Raw genomic sequence first — 24,788 nt, forward strand, 5'->3', positions numbered from 1 at the left:
GGAAAGAGCTGCCTAGTATTACTGAATTATTGAAGACTAAAGGAATGGATTAATGGGTATTATTGAACCACAGGAGAAAAAACTAGGTCTCAAATACAGGATAAACATAGTAGTCGTAGAACATGAAAAGATGAAATGTCTTAAAATTTTTCGCATTAAAATCAAATGATAATGAAGCTGGGCAAAAGGTCTCTGTCTCAAACACCATGTCTGAAAGTTAGATAACAGTACATTATGTTTCATATTTAACTACATGACGCTAGGTAGATTGTACTTTACCCAGTATCAACTTAAAAATTGTTGCATATAACACACAACTGTAAGGCTTAACTGTCAAGTTAATTGCTATTTTGAAATATGGAATATTTCTGCAAGAAAACTTGGAACATGAATCCAGATGAGATAACCCTGCATATCTTATTGAGTTCACTACTATGATGTAAAATTTTTAAATACACATTGTGGAGTCATAAAAGTGATTGGGCTCTATGCTAGGTACATGTTTTTCTTAACTGTGAAGTATTCACTGTTAGATTTATGAAGATTTAATTATGTTGTCTGATGAATGTCAGTTCTATGTTGGGCATTTGTAAAATGCACATATGCTAGTTTATCAAAATATAGGTGTAACTGGTATGCTAATGTTTTATGATGTATGCTTTCAGGAGCAGCAGCCTGCCATAACTAAATGTGCTAATGAGCGACCTAAATCACGTCGACGTAGTGCAGCCTCACGGAATCCATCAGGTGAAACTGTGACCAATGGAGCAGCCATCAGTACTCCAAACACTCAAAACAACAAAACTGGTGTAGGAATAAATCATTCAAGTGGCTCCAGCCTACCGTCTGCTGTGAGTGCCACTACAACAGCTTCTAATGGCAACTGTGATAGCTTAGCATCGGAGCTTCCCAATGGTGCTACCACTAATGACATCACTGGTGGGGAGAGCAATAATGTTATTGGTTTAATGTCCATTAAACAGGAACAGACCTTCAAGCAAGAGCAATCTTTAGATTTTCTTGATAGTTTTTGTGAGGATAAGTCAGTTTTGGATGGAAAAAATGACACTTTTAATAGTAATTTGATAACTACTGTAGGTCATTCCCTTCCTCCTGGTAGAAAAAATTGTAATACTAATATGAAAAATAATTTCAATACTGAATGTAATAAGCCTTCTTCCAATAAGGTTTCTATTTCTAAACCAAACCCTTCCAAGAAATCATTTTTAATAATGCCATCTCCAGGATCAAAAACTACTTCACCAAAACCCCGTTTCAAAGCTATACAGCCCAAAGTCTCCGATGGTTTTCAAGGTTTAGTTTCTGGTGGTTCTCAGTGGTCAGATGTTCTAGGAGGGAATTCAGAAGAGAGTGCTCATTCAAGAACTGAGGTAAGTCTTGGAGTTACAGGTGTTGGTGATTTAGTAACCTCCCAACAACCTGTTTCTAAGGAACCCTACCAACAGGGATTGTTGCCCAATAATAATAATGTTAATAGCCATGAAGCAGATGACGAACTCATGCAGTATGTCAATAAACAAGCAACAGTTGACATGGATGATGCACAAAAGTCAAGTCAGCTCTCAGAGTTGCGTAAATTACTTCAGAGGAACTTGCCCTCCAATAATGTTGGAAATACGAGATCTCATCTAACAGATTCAGACATGGTAGATCAGGAATCAACTGGAGCTGGAGGTATGAGAAGGCGTGTTAGCTTCCAGCCCTCCATTGATGGAGGTGATGTGTTGAATCCCCTAATGGGTGGTCAAACTGTTGGTTCAGTCCCTCCAAGCCCTAATACTCGTAGAACTCAGTTCAACTTCACACCCATAGGTAACAATGTAGATCAAGTGCAGGGTATGTCTCAGTGTTCAAGTACTAATGCCAGCCCTTTTATGTCACCCCGAAACACCCCATTACCCAGATCTAGGCATAACTCTGGTCAGACCAGCTCAACTTACGTAACCCCACGTAGCACACCTTTCACACCTGATCAGCCTGTTTATCCAGTAGCTTCAGAAAGTAGTACCCCTTTCATGTCGCCAATTGCAACACCCATGTATCCAAGATCAAGGCATAACTCTAGCCAGAACCTTCGAACACCTTATACTCCTACCTGTCGATCTAGGCATTCTTCAGGTGCCCCAACATTCAGGCATGCTCCATATGCTGCTGATGAGCTATCTAATAGGCGTGGTGGTAAATTCCGTTCTAGGCATTCCTCAGGGAGTGTGCCCCCCTCACCATCTTCAGCTCCGCTCTCCCCATTGGTGCAGGATATGCCAGTACATCCACCTCAAGATTCATTAAGTCTCCAGCTTCCTTCAATGCTGCACCACATGCTCAAAAATAAGCAGCCTGTAACAGGATACAGTGATCTTCGCCGCCGTCATATGTCTGCAGGTCCTACCATACATTACCAGCCTCAGCCTCCAGCCTTCCAACCAGATCCATTATCACAGGAAATTTCAAATGTTTTAACAAATCCACAAGCTGGCCCTAGCAATGCTCCCCAGGGCAGTTCTAATCGACCCCAGTCAGTTCCATTACTTCAAATGCTCAATATGCCATGTAATCCTGAATCTTTTCCCAAATCTCATCCTAACACTCCTGTGGTGAATCAACAGTTTTCATTTTCTGATTGTTGCACATCACAGCCGTCATCTTATGCCCCAACTCCAGTGCCTAGTGAATACAGTGATTTTATTGAGAATTATAGTTTGGATATTGACCCAATGCTGGATGGTGGTTTGCCTAATGATGGTGGAGGCGGCTCTGTTGGATTAGAGTCTGTAGACCCTCTTGCATTATCTGGAAGTCATTCATCTGACCTGTCAACTCTTTCAGACCCACTGCAGGTTCCTCCTAACGTTAACCCATTTTCAAATGATTATCAGACTGATTGCATTAGTTCAAGGCCTTTTGACACATCTAGAAGTGATGATGTTCTTGAAGGAAATAGTTGTTGTTTGGATAATACAGTCAACCAGCAGAACACAACTACTAATACATCTGAAGTTTTGATTGGAACATCATCTATGCTTACATTAAATGCTCTTAATCGCTCAGGACATGAAAGTGGAACTGGTGGCCTGGAGGAAGACTTCCAACCCACTCTAGCGGACCTAGGTGATCAGGAAGTTTTCAATTCGCTTGTATTGGATGTTAATAAAGACTGACATCAGCCTGCCACTTGGGCAAAATATCTCACCTAATGCTTACATCAATCATACATGCAATTAAAGGTAAACTTCAAGTATGAGAAACAGTGACAAATTTGCATTCAGACCAAGTCCATAGGAAATGTAAGTAACCCCACACAAGCACCTTTACTTGTTCGGTGCATGCACAAGCACATCATCTCTTTAATGGGCTTACACACATGCACATTATACCGTACACATTTTGTCCCACTTATAAAGTGTACATGTACCTGAACCTTCAGGTTCTGCTGCAGTCAGTGTTGACAGCGATCTATGAAAAGAGAGATCCATCAAGTTCCTCATAGGGTAATTACTCCACTGGATGTAGGCCTCACACTGAGACTTGCAGTACGATGTAAAATCAGTTACTTGACATATTTGATAGTTAATGAGAATGAATGGTCAAGTTACATTTCTTGGCACTTGTGAGGAATTCCCAAAGTAAATGAAGGAACCTTTGCAAATTCGGCCATTGGTAAGTATGACTTGGTGTGGCCTTGACCTATACCTGGCAGGTATGTGATTTAGAGATGTCAATTTTCTCTCTCTTTATTTCATTTTAGACAGAAATTTCCCTCCCTCTCATCCTGGACATAATTTCTCTCTCTCTCTCTCTCTCTCTCTCTCTCTCTCTCTCTCTCTCTCTCTCTCTCTCTCTCTCTCTCTCTCTCTCTCTTTTTGGGAGTTCCCAGTTTAGTTGCATAGGGTGTGTTATCCCAGACAAAAGTGATCTCATCAGTTGTAGTTTAAACTACTCAGTGGATTTGTTTATAAGTGGGTGAGAGATATTGCTCATAGTTATATGAACAGTGTTTAGCATGTGCGAAAGAGCTTTACATGAAAACATTGGTAATAAACAAATTAAAATATATTTTTGCATGAGAGTGAATTCACTTGATTACCAATGGTAAAGTTACAAACCAATTAAGGCATGAATAATGTTTTCTTTTATTAGTATGTTTAAAGTGGGTTGTAGATATGTACAAAGCAGGCAAGATTTTTCCAGATAATTCACTTTTCAAAGAAGTTAGGCTGTGGTATAAAGAGAGTGATGTGCTTTAGTTTATTGTAGGTGATTATGCTGTGTTATTGTTATAAAAAATTGGTAAAATGAATTTTCCATGTGACTCAAATGCATGAACATCATACCAGCTTTTGTCATTTTACTCCGAAATAGGTCTTGTCCAGCAAGAAAAATCGAAACAAGAGGCCAGGTAGAATATGATTAGAGCGGCTTTACTTTTTGTTAGAGGTTAATTTCTCTATTACTGTTGATTCACCATTTTATGCTGGTTCTTTGTAGACCAGTAATAAAATTCCTCTTGAAAGAATCGGTGCTTTTTAGCGTGTCAGAATGTTTAACACATAATTAATGGTTTTTGCCCATTGAAACAATGTTATGTGGCTTTTTCTCAGTTATGGAGAAGTGCTTGAAAGGCCAGAGTTGTGTAAATAGATATTTTTTGATGTGGAATTTTGATAGGTGGTTTGCAGTTTATAGAGAGGAGAGGAGATTAAGCTGAAGAGCAGATTGAAAACTTTATAGTAATGCTTCATATACGTTATAAGTATTAGCAGTATAAAAGCCAATTATGAGTGTTTTAATTATGAGGTAATTTTTTACTCAGTCATTTTTAAATCTGTGGATTGTTGAAGGTATATGCTTTATGATCTTCCAACACCTTTTAAATCTTGGAAAATGCAAGTTTCCAGTCTTAAGTGTCAAAATCAGTATGATTTTGCATATTTATGTTTGGAGTCTGTTTTTTTTGTAACCAGCATTCAAACAGCATTTGTTTGCCTTGTTAAATTCTGTATTTTTATTGGTTTGGAGCTTGAACTACAGGGTAAAAGAGCTAAATGCTTCATGTGAAGCATGGAATACATATAACAGCAGTACTGTACTATAACTTTTCTTCTAAATGCTTCATCTGAAGCATGGAATGCATATAACAGCAGTACTGTACTATAACTTTTCTTCTAAATGCTTCATCTGAAGCATGGAATACATATAACAGCAGTACTATAACTTTTCCTTTAAATGCTTCATCTGAAGCATGGAATACATATAACAGCAGTGTAACTTTCCTTTAAATGCTTCATCTGAAGCATGGAATACATATAACAGCAGTATAACTTTTCTTCTAAATGCTTCATCGGAAGCATGGAACATATAACAGAAGTATAACTTTTCCTCATGTTTCAAGAGGCCTACGTGACTCTTTGACATTGTATTACTAAGGTCTCTTCAGAGGTTCAGCAGTTAAGTTTGCTTAATGCTCAGCATTGCAAAGTAAATAAACTGTGTAAAAAAATATATAGAGCAAATGGATACATCTGAAGATGTAATGGGAAAACAAAAAGAAAGAAAGGCTGCTTTAAATTTGTCTTTTCCCAATCCTTTTTAATTTGTTTTGTTTCATAATGAAATAAAAATAGCTTCAATTGTACGTATTGAATAGTGCATTAAAAACTTTCTTTTGGGAAGTCATTGTCAGTACAGTATTAGGCTTCCATGGTGGAAGGTTGAAATGCCAGGAGTGTATGATAAGGATTTCTGAAATCCTGCTGCATATTTATGATGATATACAAATACAAAACATCATAATTTTAATTGATTTCAGTATATTTAACCCATTTACATTCTTGTAACAGTTCATGTGTGCATTCCTTCATCATTTTACAGTTGAGCATTGGTATAATTTTTTGTCAATTTTTGGGGTGTAATTGATGGGTACTGCATATTTTTGTATTTTAGGGAAGAATTCATTTCCAGATTGTTTGTTTGTAACTGCTGAATTACTGTTCCAGTCAGATTGGTGGAAATCTTGTTAAATACAGTATGCCTTTTTCATATTAACTCTTAACCATGGTTCGTAGTACTACCCTTATTCTTACTTTTGTTTAATCTTTTGGTGAACTTATCTTGATTGTCTTGCAGCTCCTTTTTAAATCTCAAGTATCATGAAAATTTGTCATCTCAGTAACCAGTGCTCCACCATGTCAAAAACAAAGTCTGCTTCAGAGAGCAAAATAAAGGGAGAATATAAATTTTTGAGTAAGAACGCCTGCCATTGTTATATATTTTAAACACATTTAGTAAATTTTAACTTGAAAATATGTTACACTTACGCAGTACACTTATTTAATGTTTTTTTAATGTTTATGCAAGCAGCACCAAGAAGCTGAGTACAAGAATTAGACTTATTTCAGGACATAGTGGTTATAATGATCAGGAGTGGTGGAGTTATATGGAGATTTACTTTTTGTGCTTGTAATAGTTCGTAAATGAGAACATTTTCCCCTCAGTTTTTCCTCAGCGCGAACTGGTGCAGAAAGACCCAACCAGACTCTTTCGTCTAATCTATTATGCCGGAAATCAAAGGCAGCTTTTTTTTAACAATTATTAATAAAGTAAAAATTCACATTTTACCTTTCTAACAGTTAATTTTTAAATTTTAGTAGAACTGAAATTATAAAATTATTTATGCTTATTATTATTATTGGGTAATGTGAGTGCATCCATAAAGTGTATTGAATTGACTTCTCATTAATAGTATTATTTCCTTTATATGAGTTGTCCAAGAACTTTAAATGGGGACAACATGGAATTTACTCCTTTGATAATTGTGATGAGAACATTTTGTTGAAGCTGTATTTGTGGGGTGTGTTGAAGGATATAAGCAATGATTTCTGTAGTTGTTGTATGGCAGCCAAGGATTCAGAAGTTCTGTCAGTGCATTTAAAATTTGGGTATTTTATGTTTTCATATTAAAAATATGAAAATGCCATTATTTTAGCTTGTAAATTTGTGTTATATTTAAAAGTTTTGGCCATTCTTGGTTTTTATATGATCTGAAGTTTGCAAACTGCTTTTACAAGAGACACCTGCTGAGGTAACCTCTTGTAAACCTACAGTATAGTAATTATGGAAGTTTAAATATAGCAGAGTAAAAGTTGTAGACTTATGGCTTGTCTAAAGGATTCATTTGTAAATTAGAGCAGTAAAAATAAGGAAGGTAGCAAGGTTAATGGATAAAGCTAAAAAAAGTGAAGGAAATGCACACTTGAACAGATGGGCTACTGTAAAGAAAATTGAGTACTTCATAGTGGAATGTCCTCCACTCATCAGATAAAAAAAATGATGTAAAACGCAACAACCAACGATGTGCAGTACTTGGGTAGTTAATGGTCCTTTTGCAGTGTACCTTCAATCCCCATTGGGATGGTTTGTGTTCTGCTGCTTTTTATTTGTAAGTGTTTACTCTTCCCATCTGGGTGGCTGTGCAACATGTTTACTTTTCCCACCTCTGGCTGTCAAGCATGGATATCGGTATCTCTTACCATCTGGTTGGCTGTCCAAAGTGGTTACTCTTCTTCCTACCTGGCTGACTGTCCAAAATACAATCCTTTCACAGGAAATCTCAGCAATAAAAACGAGACAGTCAGTGACAACTGGATGCACCGACGACTTAGAACACATTGGAGGAGTTAGGCCACCTGAGGTTATGAAAGGCCACAGGCCTAGGCGATGGGATTTTGTTTTCGTGTCGATAACAGCTGAATTGCGCCTAGCGCAAGAAACTCTGTTTTTGAAAGCATAGACTTGTAACCTAGGAATTATATTAATTACTTTAAAAATTTGTAATTTTTCATCTCTCTTGGACAATAGAAAAGGGCCTGGTGATTTATATGTGAGTAACACAATGGTATGCCCAATGCTAGCTTACCATGTTTGTGTTTAACATTTTTCTTTGACCTGTGTACAGTAAATTTCATGGTAGCATACTGATCTGGGTAACATTTTAAAGCTGAATAGTTACACTTTTTTTATTTTTTACTGTACATTGTTCAAAATGTAAAACAACAATAAAAAAAACAGTTGACTGGATGGATTTGATACCAAGAACAAACATTGCTATCATTTATTGTAAAAAAAAATATTCTCCAAAACTGATTAGAGATATACAGTTACCTTGTACTGTGCAGAAGAGCAATGAATTGCTTATCCAGTGCAATACATCTCATTCATATTAATGCAATATGTTGCACATTTGAAGGTAAAGAAATATGTGCAAAAATTTTCAAGATTCTTTATCAAGAGCTCACTAATATTTTTGTTAGATCTGTATGTAGAATCAGTTTTCATATTACAATTTTGATGTCAATTTGGAGATGAAAAGCTGCCCCCTATTGTTTTCTGTTTAAAGAGCAAAGTAACAAAAATTCAAAGTGAAAGAAATGACTTAAAGGTAGTCGGAAACAAAAATTTGGTACTGTAGTGTAAAACACTATTTGTTAATCAACGTAACAGATATTGAATTTTTTTTGTACCGTATAAAATCACGATAAATTGCCTTTCCAGTGATATACAGTATATAGTTTATTGCTATGTATTTAAGCCATTACACAGTGAAGAATTTACTTTTTTTCCAGGTATAGGTACACTTGCAATGGTGATAATAGTAATAATTATAATAGTACTGTATTTCTAATAATAATCTTCAGAAAACTGTTTATGTAATTTTTCCGGCTCATGAATGTGACACTGTTTTCAAACAGTTAATTTCGTTTTATTGGTCAGAGAAGGAAACTGTCGTCTCTGTATGTTTTGTTGAACTAGCCAAGAAAAATTCATCCTTGTTGTTAAGTTAAAATGCTTTGAATCATCAGCCACAAAATAAATTCAACTTGTTCACTTAATGATCGTGGGTTTATGTTGGTGGTAATATGATAAAGATGCATTATATTGCTTGATTACAAATTATGAAATGAATTACATCTCAGTTCATAAATTTGGCAAGGTTACCTTGAAAATTTTATGCAATAACCTTTACAATACTGATATGTCATGGTATCTACCTGAGAAGAGTTTTTTCCAGTTTTAACTTTTTCCTATTTGCGTTGGCGCTTGCGGACGCAACAAGTAAGAAACCTATGGAAAATTGAACTGTAGTTACTGTGAACTAGTTGATAGTATGTAATATTTGAATGAGGTAAGTGGCCTTGTTTGATGAATGTTCAGCTCACTTCTCCTTTTGGGCATTTGGGCCTCATTTTGGCTTTGCAGCTCACTTCAGACTCTTATTTTATGAACTAGTTTATGCAAGTTTTTAAGGACTGACCTTTGGGATGAGGTTGAGAATCCCATGCCCATGCCATCTGCAGTTGGTCATGGAAGTTTATGTGCCAAGTGTCTGCCATCAAGTCATTTTTCAGTTACCTGTAAGGTTCGAAGTAAATCGGTGTAGCTCAACTTTGAACATCGAGAGAACACTGTGTAGCAAAAAAAGCTGTTGTCTGACTTGGTATTTATTAGTATCAAGAGAGGTCTTGAAATCTTGAAATGATTTAATTTTTTTCTCCCTCCCATGGCTGATGTGATGAAGGGTATCAACTTATATGTAACCTAATTATGCACAACAGTTACTGTTCAGAGTTGATTTTTTATTCGTTATCAATGACATGGCGTAGGAGCATAGGTAGTACTGGTAATTGTTTTGTTGTGCCAATACTGATTCAGAATATCGATCAAGAAGGATCCATTTATGGCACAGATGAAATCCGTCTATGCTATATATATGGGGCTTATTGCCTGAGATGATATTTCCAGCTTTTTACTTTTTCTCTTACCTAAGTTGCTTAAAGCAAATTATGGTTTCTAGAAGTTTCATGTATGTTTTATGTATAAAGCAATAAGTTTGATTATATCAGATACAAGATAAAGTTGAAAGATACTTTAATACCAAAGATATAATCCATCAGATGTAAGGGTAGGGATATGAGGTACAGTATACTGTATTCCTATTCATGATGTTGAAGACAAGTGGCTGTACTGTATCGAGATTTTTTTTCTTAATTTGAGGTATGTTGCAAGGAAACATTTTGTTGGTATCACTATTTGATGAATCAATTAGATACCTTCTAGATATTGCACTTGTATGTAGGTTTGCTGATCAGTATCAGTTATACTTTATACTTCCCCAATCAATTTATCAGTCCATTTCCTTTCTTGAGGGGTTTTTGTATTTTTGGCTTTATTTGCCTTACCTTCATTGCTGTTTGAAAACTGTTGTGTCCAGCAGTTGGCTACAGTATTGTGAAATTTTGCGCTTCATGAGAATATTACCATCACATTTAGGTGACAGAAAATGACGCTTCATTCTCTGGCAAATTCTGACAAAAGATTAACATGGTTCATGTACAATTTTGAACGTGGTAATTTTTGAGATGAAACACTAACAAAAGAATCTTAACTAAATTCTAGTAATGATCACAGCTCTGTTTACAACAATTTTCTTCCATATGCCTTTTTTCTAAATTTTTTTGGGGGTTGGGGGAGTTTTTGTGTGAAACATGGCTGTGCTTTATCAGTCATCATTTGGAGAAAGAGAAAAATGAATACAATTGGTTTATCAACAACATTACTGATATGCTGTAAAATGACATGGAGTACATTCATGTTATTGTTGGGCAAATCCTCAACACATAGAATTAAGAAAACCACAGGACTGATGGTGTGCTAGATTATGCTCAACAGTATGATTATAATTACTAGACTTTTATTGTAAATTATAAGGGGTTGTTGACACTCCATTTTGTATCTGTGATAACAAAAATCTTACAAAAAGTTTTAATGTTAATAAAGTTTACAGCAAAAAATATTAAATTTTAGGTTTTAGCAATGATTTTCTGCAAAGGTTATTTTAGTAGTTTATTATAGATAGCCATATCTATACATATATATGAATATACATACATATATATTTTTACCCCACCAACTTTATTTCAATCCATTTGTAATATTGTGATCTCTGGCAGTACGTTGGTGTGTAGCTCAGATGTACAGCCCATACGACTGTGCCGAAACAGTGCAGTTGCTAACTTGTAGGGCCATAGTTGTATTGTCAGCTTTTTGAAGCTGTGTAGAACATGGATTTTTATATGCAACCCTTTAAGATATACAGTACAAAGGGGTTAGGTAGCTTGTATATACTTCTCAGGGGCCTTCATAGTAAAAAAAGGGCCCTTGCACGTATCACAACTTATGTATCTGTATAGGGCATGGATGTTAGATTGGAAGTACAACTACAAGGGCATTTTAAGTGGTAACCATTCAGCAAAGGACAGCTCTCACAATGTAATTGTTACACTATTTACATTAGTACGTACATAATCTTTTGCGTTGGTGTTTGGTTGTCTTGGATTAGAGAGTTCTGGTTTGTTTTGCGCTATGTGAACTCATGGGTTTATTCACACTTAACATCATGTGTGAATTAAAGTAGTGTATATAAAAGGATGGATATTATATTTATGCATAGCTGCTACTTCAGATATTTAAAACTGGCATAACCTTTTGTTGCCATATGTACAAAGTATTTTGTGCAGATGTATTTTTATTAATATGTTACAGTGAAGAGAACTACAGTGACTTGAGTTCCTCAGATACTACTACTTCTTAACATTTTTAATAATAGCTGTGGTCAGCATTTGAGTCAGTGAATGAAACATCCAACCAAAAATCGAAGAACCTTCCTGCCGTAAAAAGGAACTATTTGGCATATACTGTATGTACAATATATATATTATATATAGTATACATATATATGTGTGTGTTTGTGTATACTGTAAACTAGGAATTTTAGGTGGAAACAATAAATGAAACCTGAAAAGATTGCTACTTTTGTACTTTGATATTTCTGCATATTGCTGTGTACAGTTCAATGGTCTTGAAGCCAATTAGTGTCCAAAGACAAGTAAATTATGTGGTGAAGAGACAGTAATGCTATGATTTTGTCATGGCTTAAAGTGAATTACGTAAACATTACATGTGAGTTTGTGTATTGAAAGTTTGATGTGCTTGCCAGGTAGTGTAAACTGTGTTGGTATAACTTGGTGATAGAGTTTGTAAGGCATCAGTAGTCAATTTTTAAAGAGTAGGTATTTCATTGATTTATTACCTTCAAGCAAACTGAGCTGCTATCTTTGCTGCCAAATTTATGACTGTAAATAGCATCCATTTTTCATCAGATGTCACTGGTTTTCATAACCATCACTCCAGTCTCTGATTCTTTGGACTAGTTTGGTCTTGTGTGTTCAATTAAGCTGTAGCAAATGTAGATAATGAAAATGCATTTGGATAAGATTTCACAAGGGTTTTTTGTATCAGTGTAATATAGATAGTTGTACTAAGGTCTAACATGTAACTTTCAAAGCCACAACTTGGACTTTATTTTATAGTACCCTATTATCATTGAGTGACAGTTAAACTGACCTATATTTCTTTTTAACTTAGGTATTATTGTTTCCAATTATGTTGTAAGGTTATCCTTTTTATATATCAGAAGTTTGAGACTTGGCATATATTGGATATCTAATCAGATCACTCATTTGTTGCTCCACTCTCTCTCTTTTAACCAAAGATAAATCTTGTTATATGATTTTTTGATGTTAATTAGTAGTCACTTCAAGTATAAGGGAATGTTATTTCATTGTTCTGTATTTATATATATATATTTTTTGTGTTAATCAGGTTGTATAGGCAGATTCGTTGACAAAGGAACTTTTTATACAAGTTATAAGAAAGTTTCTGTTTAAACATCATATAGAAGAATACTTTTAGATTTGTTTTAATTGTTTTATGTAACATTTATTTTTTATATTTTGCATGCTATTACAAGTGGAAGATTTTATTTCTTAGTATTTTATAATAACCTTTTGTCTACAGCTGATCTGACAATGCTTTTAGAGAGTGTCAAAGAGCACAAATCCAGTGCCATTCTGCAACACCCTACCATACTTCTGAAAATCCTCGAAAGAAGTTTTTGAATTTTTAGGCCGAAAAATTATGTCCAAGTGTAATGTATAGTACTTTTGGAAATTTTAGGCCCAAAAATTCTTTTCTGAATAAAAAACGATACCAGGGAATGGGGGGAGGAAGTAAGATAGGAGATGTATCCTTTGATGCAATACCTAAGTACTTTTTTGTTTATTGGGGAAATGAGGCTTTCTTTCATGGACTGCGTTGCAGAACATGACTGTTGTATGTAGCCAAGGAATACGTGAGGTGACCCCATAATGCAAGTCATCTGTTTGCCCTCTTAGTGGCACTTTATTAAAGGGGGGGAACCCACCTTTACTTAGTACAAAATAATTTCATTACTCCTTTGTTTTACTTCTTAAAGCAACAACTGTAAATGAAGATTTATTGTAATGTTCTTAATTCCAGCCTAGTATGCCATCCATTGCTTATGAAGTGGTTTTCTGTTAACAGTAGTTTAAAACATAGTCTGAACCATGTGATTCAAATGGACTTTTGGTAATAATCTATCAGTTTTTATACATTCATAAACTTGTCTTGCATGTTACTGACATCATGTCGAAGTCAATGTTCTTTGCAGAAAGTTAGCTATAGATGGAAAGTAAAATTTCAGTACCTTGAGCAATGGATGATGTAATTGGCTGTAGATAACCGACATACAAACTACTATTAAGTAGACATTACTTGTATATCTTAATTCTTTAAATACAACAAATTTGCCATGGAACAGTTATTCATTATCCTTTGACTTGGTCACGTTTTTACATCTCAATTGACCTACTAATCTGTGAAGGTGTAGAATTTCAGTTGTAAGGATGAAATGAGAATGTGTTCATGCATTGTTCAAATTTCAGCCACCTTCAAGTGGCAAGTTTTGGAAATAATTCCTGAAAGAATCAATTGTCTAAACTTGTCAAATTGTCAAGTTTTGAAAACAAATCAGTTGAGCAAATTTTTTCAGTTTTCATTTTTTATCCAATTGTATGTTTAAAGACCTGCAATTTATTAAATGTTTGGTTGAATACCTTTTCTACATGCCCATACAAAGAATAACACAGGCTGTCTGGATGAGGGCAAGGTACTGACAGAGGCTGTGTTGAGGCGGTAACATTGTAACTGTGAGAGATGGCCCACAGCTTGTGCCTAAAAACCCCTACATTAGATAAATTAATTTTTTGGTTATTAAAGACAAATTCATGAAGCAGTCCTATGAGAGTTAGGTGCTTAGACCATGTGGGTAGGTTAATGTATCAAATGAGCAGCAACTATAATATGAGGAATGTTTTTACACATAAATGATGCAGTACTATACAGTGCATTTGGCAGACTACTGAATACTGTAAATCAACTATCATTACTGTCTTAGCAGAAATGGGAAAAATGATTTTGTAGCAAATATATTTTGTCTGTGAATTGGTAACATTGTTCAGCTCAATAATATGTGATGAATGCCACCACAAATTCCCAGTAACTAGAAGCACTTTCCTATGGATGGCCTTCAGACCTGTTGCCCAAAAAATCCTCTTAAGCAGCAAATGTGTTAATAATTGAGAAATTATTTGAAGATTTAAATTTTGAAATTTGTTGCCCTGCCCATGTGGTCATAAAGGGAAATGATGATGAGAGAAGTGTCAAAGTGAAAACTACTGTACAATGACCAAATCTAACATGCTCATGTACACCACACCAGTCTATGATTATTTAGCATCGTCCTATTGCAAATTAGTTACTTCTTTATGACCCAAGGATATTTGATGAATAGCTCACATGATTTAGTCCATATATTGTATATACAGACTGCAGATTAGCAGTTAATAGATGAAGATTGTGTGTGAGCCCAGAATATGACAAAAAAATTAAGTTTAGAAAAAACCAGTTTGTGTTATGCAAGCATAAAATTTTGAAGGAACCTAACAAACAGAATCTAAACTTTATCATTATGAAGGCAAATCCTTTGGACCAGCCTTATGAGAGCCAAATAGATTTCATTAGTGATTTGGGTAAACTAATTAAAAATATTGATTAACCCATGGATTTTTCAATAGTCCACATAACCCAGCCCATACATGCACAAAATACAGGTCAGCACTGACATATGTGAATGTCCAAGTCAACAGCAAATGTAAAATTTTGAAAGGTTTTGTCAACATGTTCATTTCAGCTTATGTACTTATTACAGTTCTAAAAGACCTACACATTTTTAAGTTTTGTAATTAGTGGTCTGGTTAGACTCTTCACTAATGATTAGGTGATTCAGTTCTTGAATGCAGAGAACGCAATTCACGCTAAGCATGCTTTAAGTGGCCAACTGCCAAAATAAAAATTTTAAACAATAAGAACAAATTGTAAAGAAACATGTCCGGCTATCCCCAGAGATATTATTGTAAAAAAAAAAAAAGTCTAATGACCACAGTTTAAATTCCGGCTCGGAGAGAGTGGAGGCAACATTGTATAACAGCAAGAACTGCTGAAAGGAAAAGAACCTGTCTACTTTTCCGGACAGGAGGAACAGAATTCAACTAATCATTGTCCTTTATTTCATGAAGAGACAAGAATACGGTATGGTTTGTGTTTATATTTAAGAAGTGTATTGTAAACAGTGGACGTGACGACAGTATCACACATGGACTTCATCTCGAGTAAGACACCAGGGAAGAGGTGATTTTATTTCTGAGAGAAAAAAAAAACTATACAAATATTAAATTAGACTGTATATCAACTCGGTAACTGTGGTAAAGGTAATTCCAGATGAAGTAAGCCACAGGTAAACCATCACCTCACCGAGAATGATAAGCATTCTATTTGCTATCCTCTAATCCTCACAGCTTCTCCTTTCACTTATTAATTAATGACACAATTGATTCATTTATTTACCCACTGTGTTCTCAATTTTTATATTATTGGTTTTGCTTCCCACGGACCTCTTTTATGTTGTGTGGATTCTTGCTAATCTTAACGAAAACCTTGAGCTTCGTTAGATTAGTTTCTTGCTTAATGTATTATGATCCCAATAAAGACCTCTTAATTAAAATAAGGGTATTTATTCTGTTTACACCGATTCTTTAAAGTCGTGCCATTACGAAGTACTTCACACTAAATATCATCAAATTGTTAAAAATCGTTTGCTTCTTTTCGAGTGGGCCTATCAAGTCAGTGCGCATGCGTAGGACGAGGTCGGAGTCGACCTTTCTATTAGTTTCTGTTCTTACGAGTTTTGTGATCCCTTATTACAAAGTACTTATTTATAAACCGAAGTCACTCATGGTAAGTATAAAAGTAATTAAAATTACGAAAATTTTGCGTACGGCCTTAAAAAGTTTCATTTGTATTTTATTAAACAGGTTTTGTGCAGTAATTACAAAGTTTTTAATTTTGTAGGCCTGTATTTTTGTCGACCTATTTCGTTGACAAGTATACGAGGCCGATCATACTATATTTTCCCGGAATTTATTTTATTGTAATATTTGTCTTTATTGTTTTTGCACTGTTCTTAATTCTCCTTAAGAGGCCAATGCTTTAACAAAATTCAACCATAGGCCCGAGTCCGAAGTCGATTGCCAAGTTGCCATAACTGAGATAGACTATTTTTCTGGCTAATGTAACACATTTGGAATATTTATAAGTTTTTGTTTGTGTTTCGGAACTTTTTCAAGTTGTTTGTGTACGTTTCGGGCTTTTTACAAGTTGTTTGCGGATGTTTCGGACTTTTCATAAGTTGTTTATGATTAGGACTTTGTAGCCTAGGCCTATAAGTTGTTTGTTTATGTTTCGGACTCTTTATGAGTTGCTTGTCCATTTTTCTACATTTGTGCATGTCAGCGGCGTAATCAGTGCAGAATAGTTTGCACACATTTATTTTCCGGTGCATTGAAACCTAACCTAACTTTAGGCTACTTCCGGGACTTTACCTGACCGGGAATAGCCCTAAACCCCTCCCCCCCTCCCTACCCAACATGACTTTGAGTTCACTAAAAGTTAGGTTAAAATATAGTGATATTTCTAACCTAACCACATCAGGGACTCTGGGACCATCTTATCCTGACTTTGAGCACAATGGTCATGAAATTGAAATAAGGAAGTTTATCGCAACCAATCTTCTCCTCGGTATGATACAGAGCACATGCCTAACATGAGGTTGGGAGGTACTTAGAAGGTACCCAAATCCTCTTATAGCCTTTCAAACTGTAGTAGTTAACTTTTTAGCTAATGCCCTTTGGGTAGTATGCAGAGTAGGGAGACAGGATTTTGCCTCCCAGGAAAAACCTCCTTAGAATAGAAGTTATGGTAATTCTAAGCCGTAGCTCTGCGTTGAGCTACACTATGGCAATTGACGTTTTCCTGTTATTTTACTTGCTTTACAAGAATTTAAAGTAATATTTTGTCGGCCAGCTGTAACTGAACTGTAACTGACCTTTGAAGACTACATGATGGCCGACAGAATATTACTTTAAATTCTTGTAAAGCAATTAAAATAACATAGGAAAACATCAATTGCCTTAGTCTAGCTCACCGGGGAACTATGGCTTGGAATTAACGGAGTTACCCTACTTGGTCTAAACCTGGTTAATTTCCATCAGTTTGTTGATTAAAAATGTTTCCACGGAAAGTATGTTAAGTAACCAGTTGATGTGAATGGTGTCAAGCAGCACTGCTCTCCCGTAGTTCTTAAAGTGACTGTCGTGTGTTGCCCCAAATTCAGGTTGCAGGTAATTTAAACCCAGCTAATCATGTGCCCAGTTGACCTAGGTCATTCCGAGGCTTACTGATATTTTAAAATCCAACTAATCAGAACTAATCAGAATGGTATGATTTATATACTGTACCCAGGCTCTGATACGGATGCAGGCATTCTTTCCTGTTCCATCTTCCAAAGTGGAAGCACGTGACATGAGTGTTTGTTTACTCTTACAACATGTGAAGAACTTGACACCATAGAATTTCTGATCGTCAACAGTATATGAAATGTACTTTATGTAAAATTCTGCCTTTTCTTGAAGTAATTAAACATGTCACCTGCTCTAGAGCCATCAAACACTGCCTCCTGAACACATTTTACAGTCCGAATACAATATGACGTATTTCGTTGATCAAATCCCGAACAATTGAAGAAGACTAAAAAACGATTTTGAATATGTTAAGCAGTTCATTTGTAGCTTTAGATAAATTAGTATGATGAAACACAAGGATTTAAACTACTACCACAAAGGGGTAGCCTAGGCCAGTGTTACTTGGGGAGACGAGGGTGTCCAGGGCATGGCATCCTAAGTCAGGTTAGGAAGTTAAGTTCTGGTTGGGTCAGGGCATGAGGTTCTATGAAAGGTTAGGTTAAGGTTGTTTTGGTTAGGTCGTAGCCAGTCCTGGACCACTTGTCTGAATGGAAATTTAGTCCCACAGGTCTGTTTCTGGTTTTCATTGTTACTTGGGGGGTTCCAGGGGGGACAAAGACCCTTCAGCCAGGTCATGGCAAGGCACCCTAAGTCAGGTTAGGAAGGTTAAGGTAAGGTCTGGGTAGGTCAGGACATGGCATTCTACAAAGGGTTAGGTTCTGCCTATTTTCGCTGTTGGATTTCTCATGCCTACTCTTGTATCCGTACTCTGCATTCACTCTAGCCCTTTTTATTATTATTATTATTATTTTGTTTTATTTGTTAAGGAGAGGCATTTATGAGTGGAAGGAATGACCTAATGCCAGATTGTTATTATTATTATTATTATTATTATTATTATTATTATTATTATTATTATTATTATTATTATTATTATTATTATTATTATTATTATTATTATTATTATTATTTTATTATTTTTATTATTTTTATTTTTATTATTTTTATTATTATTATTATTCAGTAGATGAAACCTATTCCCATGGAACAAGCCCACAGGGGCTACTGACTTGAAATGCAAGTTTCCAAAGAATATGGTGTTCATTAGGATGCAAGTCATTGTACATCTTTTGTGATGTTAAATATATTATGTACTTGACTCCATCAATAATTTATACATAGAAAGCAGCCTGTGCTGAACTGAAGAAACTTGTATTGGAAATTTTGAAAGGGTCAGAAAACATCCAGGTTCTTTAGCTTAAAAAGCCATGAAGTTTTAAGTTGTAGAAAATTAGGTAATTATATAAGAAACTAGCATTAGCTTTAGCACCAGATGTACAGAGTTATTGTTAATTCTAGAATGATGATGTTGCTGTGTGCTGACCTAGATTTCCTATTCTCTAATTAGGAAAATGAGTACCACGAAATCATCCCACAGTGTACTGTCTTTTTGTGTAGTGGGCTGCTTTCTGTCTTGGTGCCTGTGGTCTTGTAGTACTTTGCTTTTCCAACTAGGTTTGCAGCTTGGATAATAATTATAATACAGTAATGATAATATGCTGTATTATTATTAATGATAATAGTAAAAAAGGCCCATTAAAATTACCACTTCTGTTCATGCCCAAAACAGAGTACTGTAGTATTCAAGTGGTTTAATCAAGAAGAATTTCTTCCTGTCTTACTTGATAGCTCTGCTGGTTCTTAGGGATATTCTGATTTTGTCAGTGAGAAATTTGAGCTAGATTTGTCTAAAAATGACTGATATTAGGACAGAAAATCATCTAATGTGTACTTAGTGCTGCCTATTGTTAGATGGTCACACCAGTAAAGAGGCAATACTGTGCGTGTAACAAACTTGAATCTGTTTTGGATATTTTAGTTCAAATGAAGTTGAAGTGTATATTCATCATTTGCAGTGTTTGGTTCTCTGCATGCCCACAAGATCTCAATATTTTTTTGGATTTTAATATAATTTTGTTAAGGATTGGAATATCGGTCAGAGAGAGTGGATCAGATTTTGAAAGTAGGATATAGTCACAATTTCTAGTTTGCTTAGACATTTATTTTGTGATTTACTTGTAGTATTGCACATGTATTGTTTGATATATTTTTGTATGTAGCCATGTCAAAATAAAATTCTAATGTACAAAAGAGACTTTATTTTTAGGTATGAGAGAAAAGTTCATTTTCCATAAATGCCTTCCTCAAGATCAAGTTCAAAGAAGAAGCCACCACTCAAAAAGGTAATAGTTTTTAAATTGCAGACTATAGCAGTACTATTTCCTTGGAATGAAACCAAGTTTATTAAGTTGACAAAAATAGTGTACTGTATTCTCAACTTTACTTAGCTTAGTTTGTTGCTTCTGTTCATTCAGAAATTTTACATACCTTCCTGTTAAGTCAGTTTTTTCTTTTTTTCTGCATCTAGCCTGTATTTCTTGGAAGCTTGTTTGTGTTTTGGTTTGTAACATACAATATTAATAACTCAGGTTATTAATACACTGTATCTTTTATAGTGTAGCCATCATTCATCCTCAAAGGAGTTACTCTCATGGTCCATTAGAGGCTCCATAAGTTAGACTAACTAATATCAAGAATTCTCTTTTAGTCGGTCTCGGTCACGGTGACACTTGATAGAGTATAGGACCTAAGAGGGCTTTCTCATAACTACAGCGATTACCTCGGTTTTCTATTCCTATTGTCAGCCTGCAAGAAGTAGCAACAGCGACATAATGTGTATGTTGCCATTGTAGATGTGGTACTGTAAATAGTATATACTTTATACATTGGCCATCACTCTATCAACGACGTACTGTGTGAGACCTATCTTACTCATTACTTTTATAGTCTCTGCAGCGTCAACACGGCTGCTGATGAATTGCTCCTTGATCAGTCGTCATAGAAGAACCAAAACTCAGTAGCAAGCTAAATGCTTAGTTTTAAGTACCAGTGAAAAGTTTTAGAAACTGTTTAGCTGGTAGATTATTTTTGAAGTCGAAAAACTGGCCTCTCTCACAAATACCATAGTAATTAGGCTATCTAGGCTAATTAGTACTAGGCCATGTCCTAATTTATGTTACGACATGCGGGGAAAAAACATTGGCTATCGTCAGATGTAGCCAACAATTTACCGCCCAGATTTTGAGTTAAGTGAAACCAATGGTTTGGTTGTAGTATTTGGTTGTTGAACTGAATAGTTTTTGTGGAAATTTTCCCCAATTATCATTAATATCAGGGAGCTTGTACCAAATTAGATAAAGTTTTCCCTTCCTGGAACTACTTTGCCAATAGTGGTTTCAACAAAATTGTGTAGCTGACAAACAATGCCGTTCTTGAAGGTCACTAATATGCCCTTCTTACTTTAGACAATTGTCTTAGGTTACTGAGTTGATAGGCTAGGCTACTTCATTTAGATTAGTAGCCTAGTAGGCTAGCTGACTGTTCATATAGACTACACTAGCTGAAAACCGGCTTCTGACCGCGGTCAACTTCCAAATCTGGGATTAAATGAAACCAGTTGCTTGGCGTAATATTTAATTGCCATACTGAATGAATTGTGTGAAAAAGTTCCCAAGATATCATTAATATTGGGGAACGTGTATCAGATTGTACAAAGTTTTCTCTTCACGGAACTACTTTGCTGATAGCGGCTTCGACAAAATTGTATAGCCGACAAACACTGCCGTTCTTGAAGGTCATTAATATATGCCCTTCTTACCTTAGAATTAAAGTCTAAAGATCTCAGGGGTGGACTGCTTTTGGAGGTAGTACTCTTAGGATTCTTCACCGCGGTAAATATATACTGTATTTCCCTATGTCAAAAACACTTTTGACTCTAAAGACACACCCAGTTTTGATTAGCCCCCCCCCCAAAAAAAATGCATGCATAAAAGTAAGGTTGCACTATTTTTTTTAATTTTCTTTTTTTTTTTGGGTTGGTGTGCTCCTTCATTTAACTGTCTTATTGGATGAAAGTTTCGTGGCTTTGGCTGTTACAACTTAGCCAATTATAGTTTTTCTGTTCACTTATTTAAAAATGCAGTACTGCACTCTGTTTGTACTCTGTGATTTTCACACCCTGCATGACCTCATTTTAGCATTTTCAGCTTTTAAAACTCATGGTCAAGCAACAACACTGTTTGGCTTGCATAGCACACCTCCATAGTATGAAGGTTGTTCTTCATATTCAGGATCATTCCATGTTACATGCACTACTTATGTTTTGAGAATTACAGATGGTTTGACCTTGTGCCACTGATCTACAGTTCTCTTGAAGCTGGTGTGGCTCCTCCTCTTCCTGTAGCCTTACCTCCTGGCCCATGCCTGAAGAGGTTAGGAAAACTCTTGACAGGCATACCTTTAGGAAAACTCTTGACAGGCATACCTCACGCTAGCACTTTGCCTTTTTTTGTACTGTCTTATGCAAAGTCTTAACACCCATGTAGCTGGACATTGCCTCTCACTTTATGAGTGAGTCTCCCACATAAAATGAATTGCATGAGTCACTTGTGTAAAATGGTTGGGTACAAACTGCAGTTTTTCTTGTAAATTGCATTATTTGTATAGCATTGATTGTCATGCCTCTAATTAATCAAGATTTTGCCCTCTTAACATATGAATCCATCCAGTGGGTGGTGAGGATTTCCCCTTGAACTCACAACGATTACCTTTGCTTTTTATGGTAAACCTACAGGATTGTGAAAGTTCCTTACATAATTTGTAGCAACTGTTTATATTTTCTTTGAATTTAAGAATGTTTCTTGTATTTGGCTTATAAAATAAAGGAAACCTTCAGTAAATTTTGTTATACACAGATTTCACCTGGTTACGTACTATTAGAGATTGTTTAATCATATTGATAAAGGTTTCTGCCTTTAAAATTTTCTTTTCTTTGTGTATTCACAGGGTAGAAGAATAAAGAAGAATGAAGGAAGTGTTATGAGAGCTGAAGTCCAGAGATATAAAGATAGGGAAAGGGTAAGTGTTTCATAAGTAAAAGTTAGGAAGTTTGATATATTCAGCATAAAAATTTTGGCATTGTCTTACATGACAAAAATGGCAGGATTTGGAGAATAATAAAACTGACGATGAATTAGGGCAGAATGAACACAAAAGAGATTATTTCTGAAAAGTTAGTTTGCAATTAAGAATTACACAAATAATTATAAATGAATTGCATGTAACTAAAGAAATGTGGTCAATTAAAAATATTGATAACATTTTATGTGAAAGTTTAAAGCAGTTTTAAGGATAATTCTAACTTCCTTTTTCAAAACTTTAATGCAAGACTTTATAAATTTAGGTGAGTCCAAAAATTGGAATAACGGAATGAAGAAAAACCATCCACTTTTATTGATATGTAGCTCTTGAGGGCCAAAACCTGAATAAGCGTGAATCCTACATGACAGTTAGAATTTCACTTTTCTTTAGCATTCATTTTGGATCAGAATTGAACAAAAAAGCTTTCGTAAAGTGAAGCCGATTGTACTATGAAGAGAGATGTCAAAATAATCATTTAGAGAACACAACACAGCTTGGTTTGTGGCACTACGTTCGACTGATAGCTAAAGGTATTTGAAATAAAAACTCCAAAAATAAAATATCTTTGAAAGCTACTAAGTAGGCCTGTGTAAATTTTGAACCGAGAAAACAAGTTATACAAATATAGCAGAAGAGGAAGTGAAAACAACACTGTATTTATACTAACACAAGGAAATCACCCTGTATATTATGGCCCACTCATTAGTACATGTATGTGCATGAAAGAAATCACCATGTCCTTATGAAATCCTAATGATTTTATGTACTGTACAGGATTTTCTGCATGAAAGAAATCACCATGTCCTTATGAAATCCTAATGATTTTATGTACTGTACAGGATTTTCTGCATGAGCCATAAACTTTTTTAATTGAAATTGCTAATTTATTTCAGGCCATGGAGAATGATGAGAATCCATTGGTTTCAAAAAACAGGTTAACTGTAAGTTTTATTTTATAATTTTTGTTGCCAGAACAGTATTGAATAAAATAAAATTTCATATTTGATAAAGAAACTGTGTTGTGTGTTGTAAGTGCAGTTAGGAAGTAAAGCATCATGTCTTTTTAATAAAGAAACTATGTATATAATGCGCGTACTAAGTTTTGCTTATAGAATTCTGTAGAGGAAGTTTTTCATTTTTGGTATTGCGAGTCACCACTAGCAAGGAATCATAATGGCCAAGCGAGATCCTGTTTTGTCTTTCAGTTGGGAATATTTAGAAAAAATAAGTATAAAAATCTTAAACTAATTCAACACTATAATCCACTGCCAAAGAAGAAGAAAAAATAAAAACAGCTGGACATGGCAGGTTGGCACATGCATGCTGATTCCCTCAGGGTTCCCAAGGGTAACAAATTCACTCCTTGTGTATGTGTTGATTCAGTTGCAAATTATTTTGGTTGTTGAGAGGAGGACAGTAAGCTTTAAATGGTTTTGATATGAATTTGTTTTAAGAAATTATGTTTTTCACAAATTTGTAGCCTTATCATAGTCTGAATAGCAACTTAGGTCTTCAGAAACTACTTCATGTTAGATATCAGAATATGGAAATCCAGAATTTGACAACTTCAGTATTTTCAAAGTATAAGGTTCTTTGGGAGTGGTATTTGTTCATGGTAATGATTAGATAAAATTCCTTTTTTTCTGACCTTTCAGGAATAATAAATTCTCAGCACAATTTCATGGTAATTTTTCTTTGTTATTCAGTATAGTCTTAATTTTTTCTTTCAGAGGCAAGGAATCTATGCACATGGTTGTACATCTGGAACTGTGAAGAGAGGTAACTATATTGAGTACATGTATTTATTTCATCAGGTTAAGTAATAGGCAATGTTTAAAAGGAAACAACAAAGTACCAAGTACTACTTTGTCCTAGCCTCGTAAATGTTGACACTTGTAA

The 24,788-nt window shown here is 35.1% G+C and overlaps 2 protein-coding genes across 13 annotated transcripts in view; both read left to right on the forward strand.

The window, feature by feature from the left end:
• LOC136846656 (uncharacterized) overlaps nt 1-8,150 on the forward strand; it is a 78,880-nt gene extending 70,730 nt beyond the window's left edge. For all 4 annotated transcript variants that reach the window (XM_067117634.1, XM_067117635.1, XM_067117637.1 and 1 more), the window contains exon 7: nt 666-8,150. In XM_067117634.1, coding sequence (XP_066973735.1) covers nt 666-3,179 — 2,514 coding nt within the window. In that variant the 3' untranslated portion in view covers nt 3,180-8,150. The remainder of the gene's footprint in view (nt 1-665) is intronic.
• A 7,309-nt stretch (nt 8,151-15,459) lies between these two features.
• Nucleotides 15,460-24,788, forward strand: part of LOC136846658 (DNA ligase 1-like) — a 29,518-nt gene continuing 20,189 nt past the window's right edge. Inside the window, exons 1-5 of one of the 9 annotated variants that reach the window (XM_067117647.1) lie at nt 15,460-15,582; nt 20,017-20,092; nt 22,755-22,826; nt 23,783-23,830; nt 24,620-24,668. In XM_067117647.1, the coding sequence (XP_066973748.1) occupies nt 20,045-20,092; nt 22,755-22,826; nt 23,783-23,830; nt 24,620-24,668 (217 nt within the window). In that variant the 5' untranslated portion in view covers nt 15,460-15,582; nt 20,017-20,044. The other 8 variants (XM_067117643.1, XM_067117645.1, XM_067117641.1 and 5 more) reach the window with 8 other exon arrangements.

This window comes from Macrobrachium rosenbergii, chromosome 15 (assembly GCF_040412425.1).
Source record: "Macrobrachium rosenbergii isolate ZJJX-2024 chromosome 15, ASM4041242v1, whole genome shotgun sequence".
In the NCBI taxonomy this organism is placed as follows: domain Eukaryota; kingdom Metazoa; phylum Arthropoda; class Malacostraca; order Decapoda; family Palaemonidae; genus Macrobrachium; species Macrobrachium rosenbergii.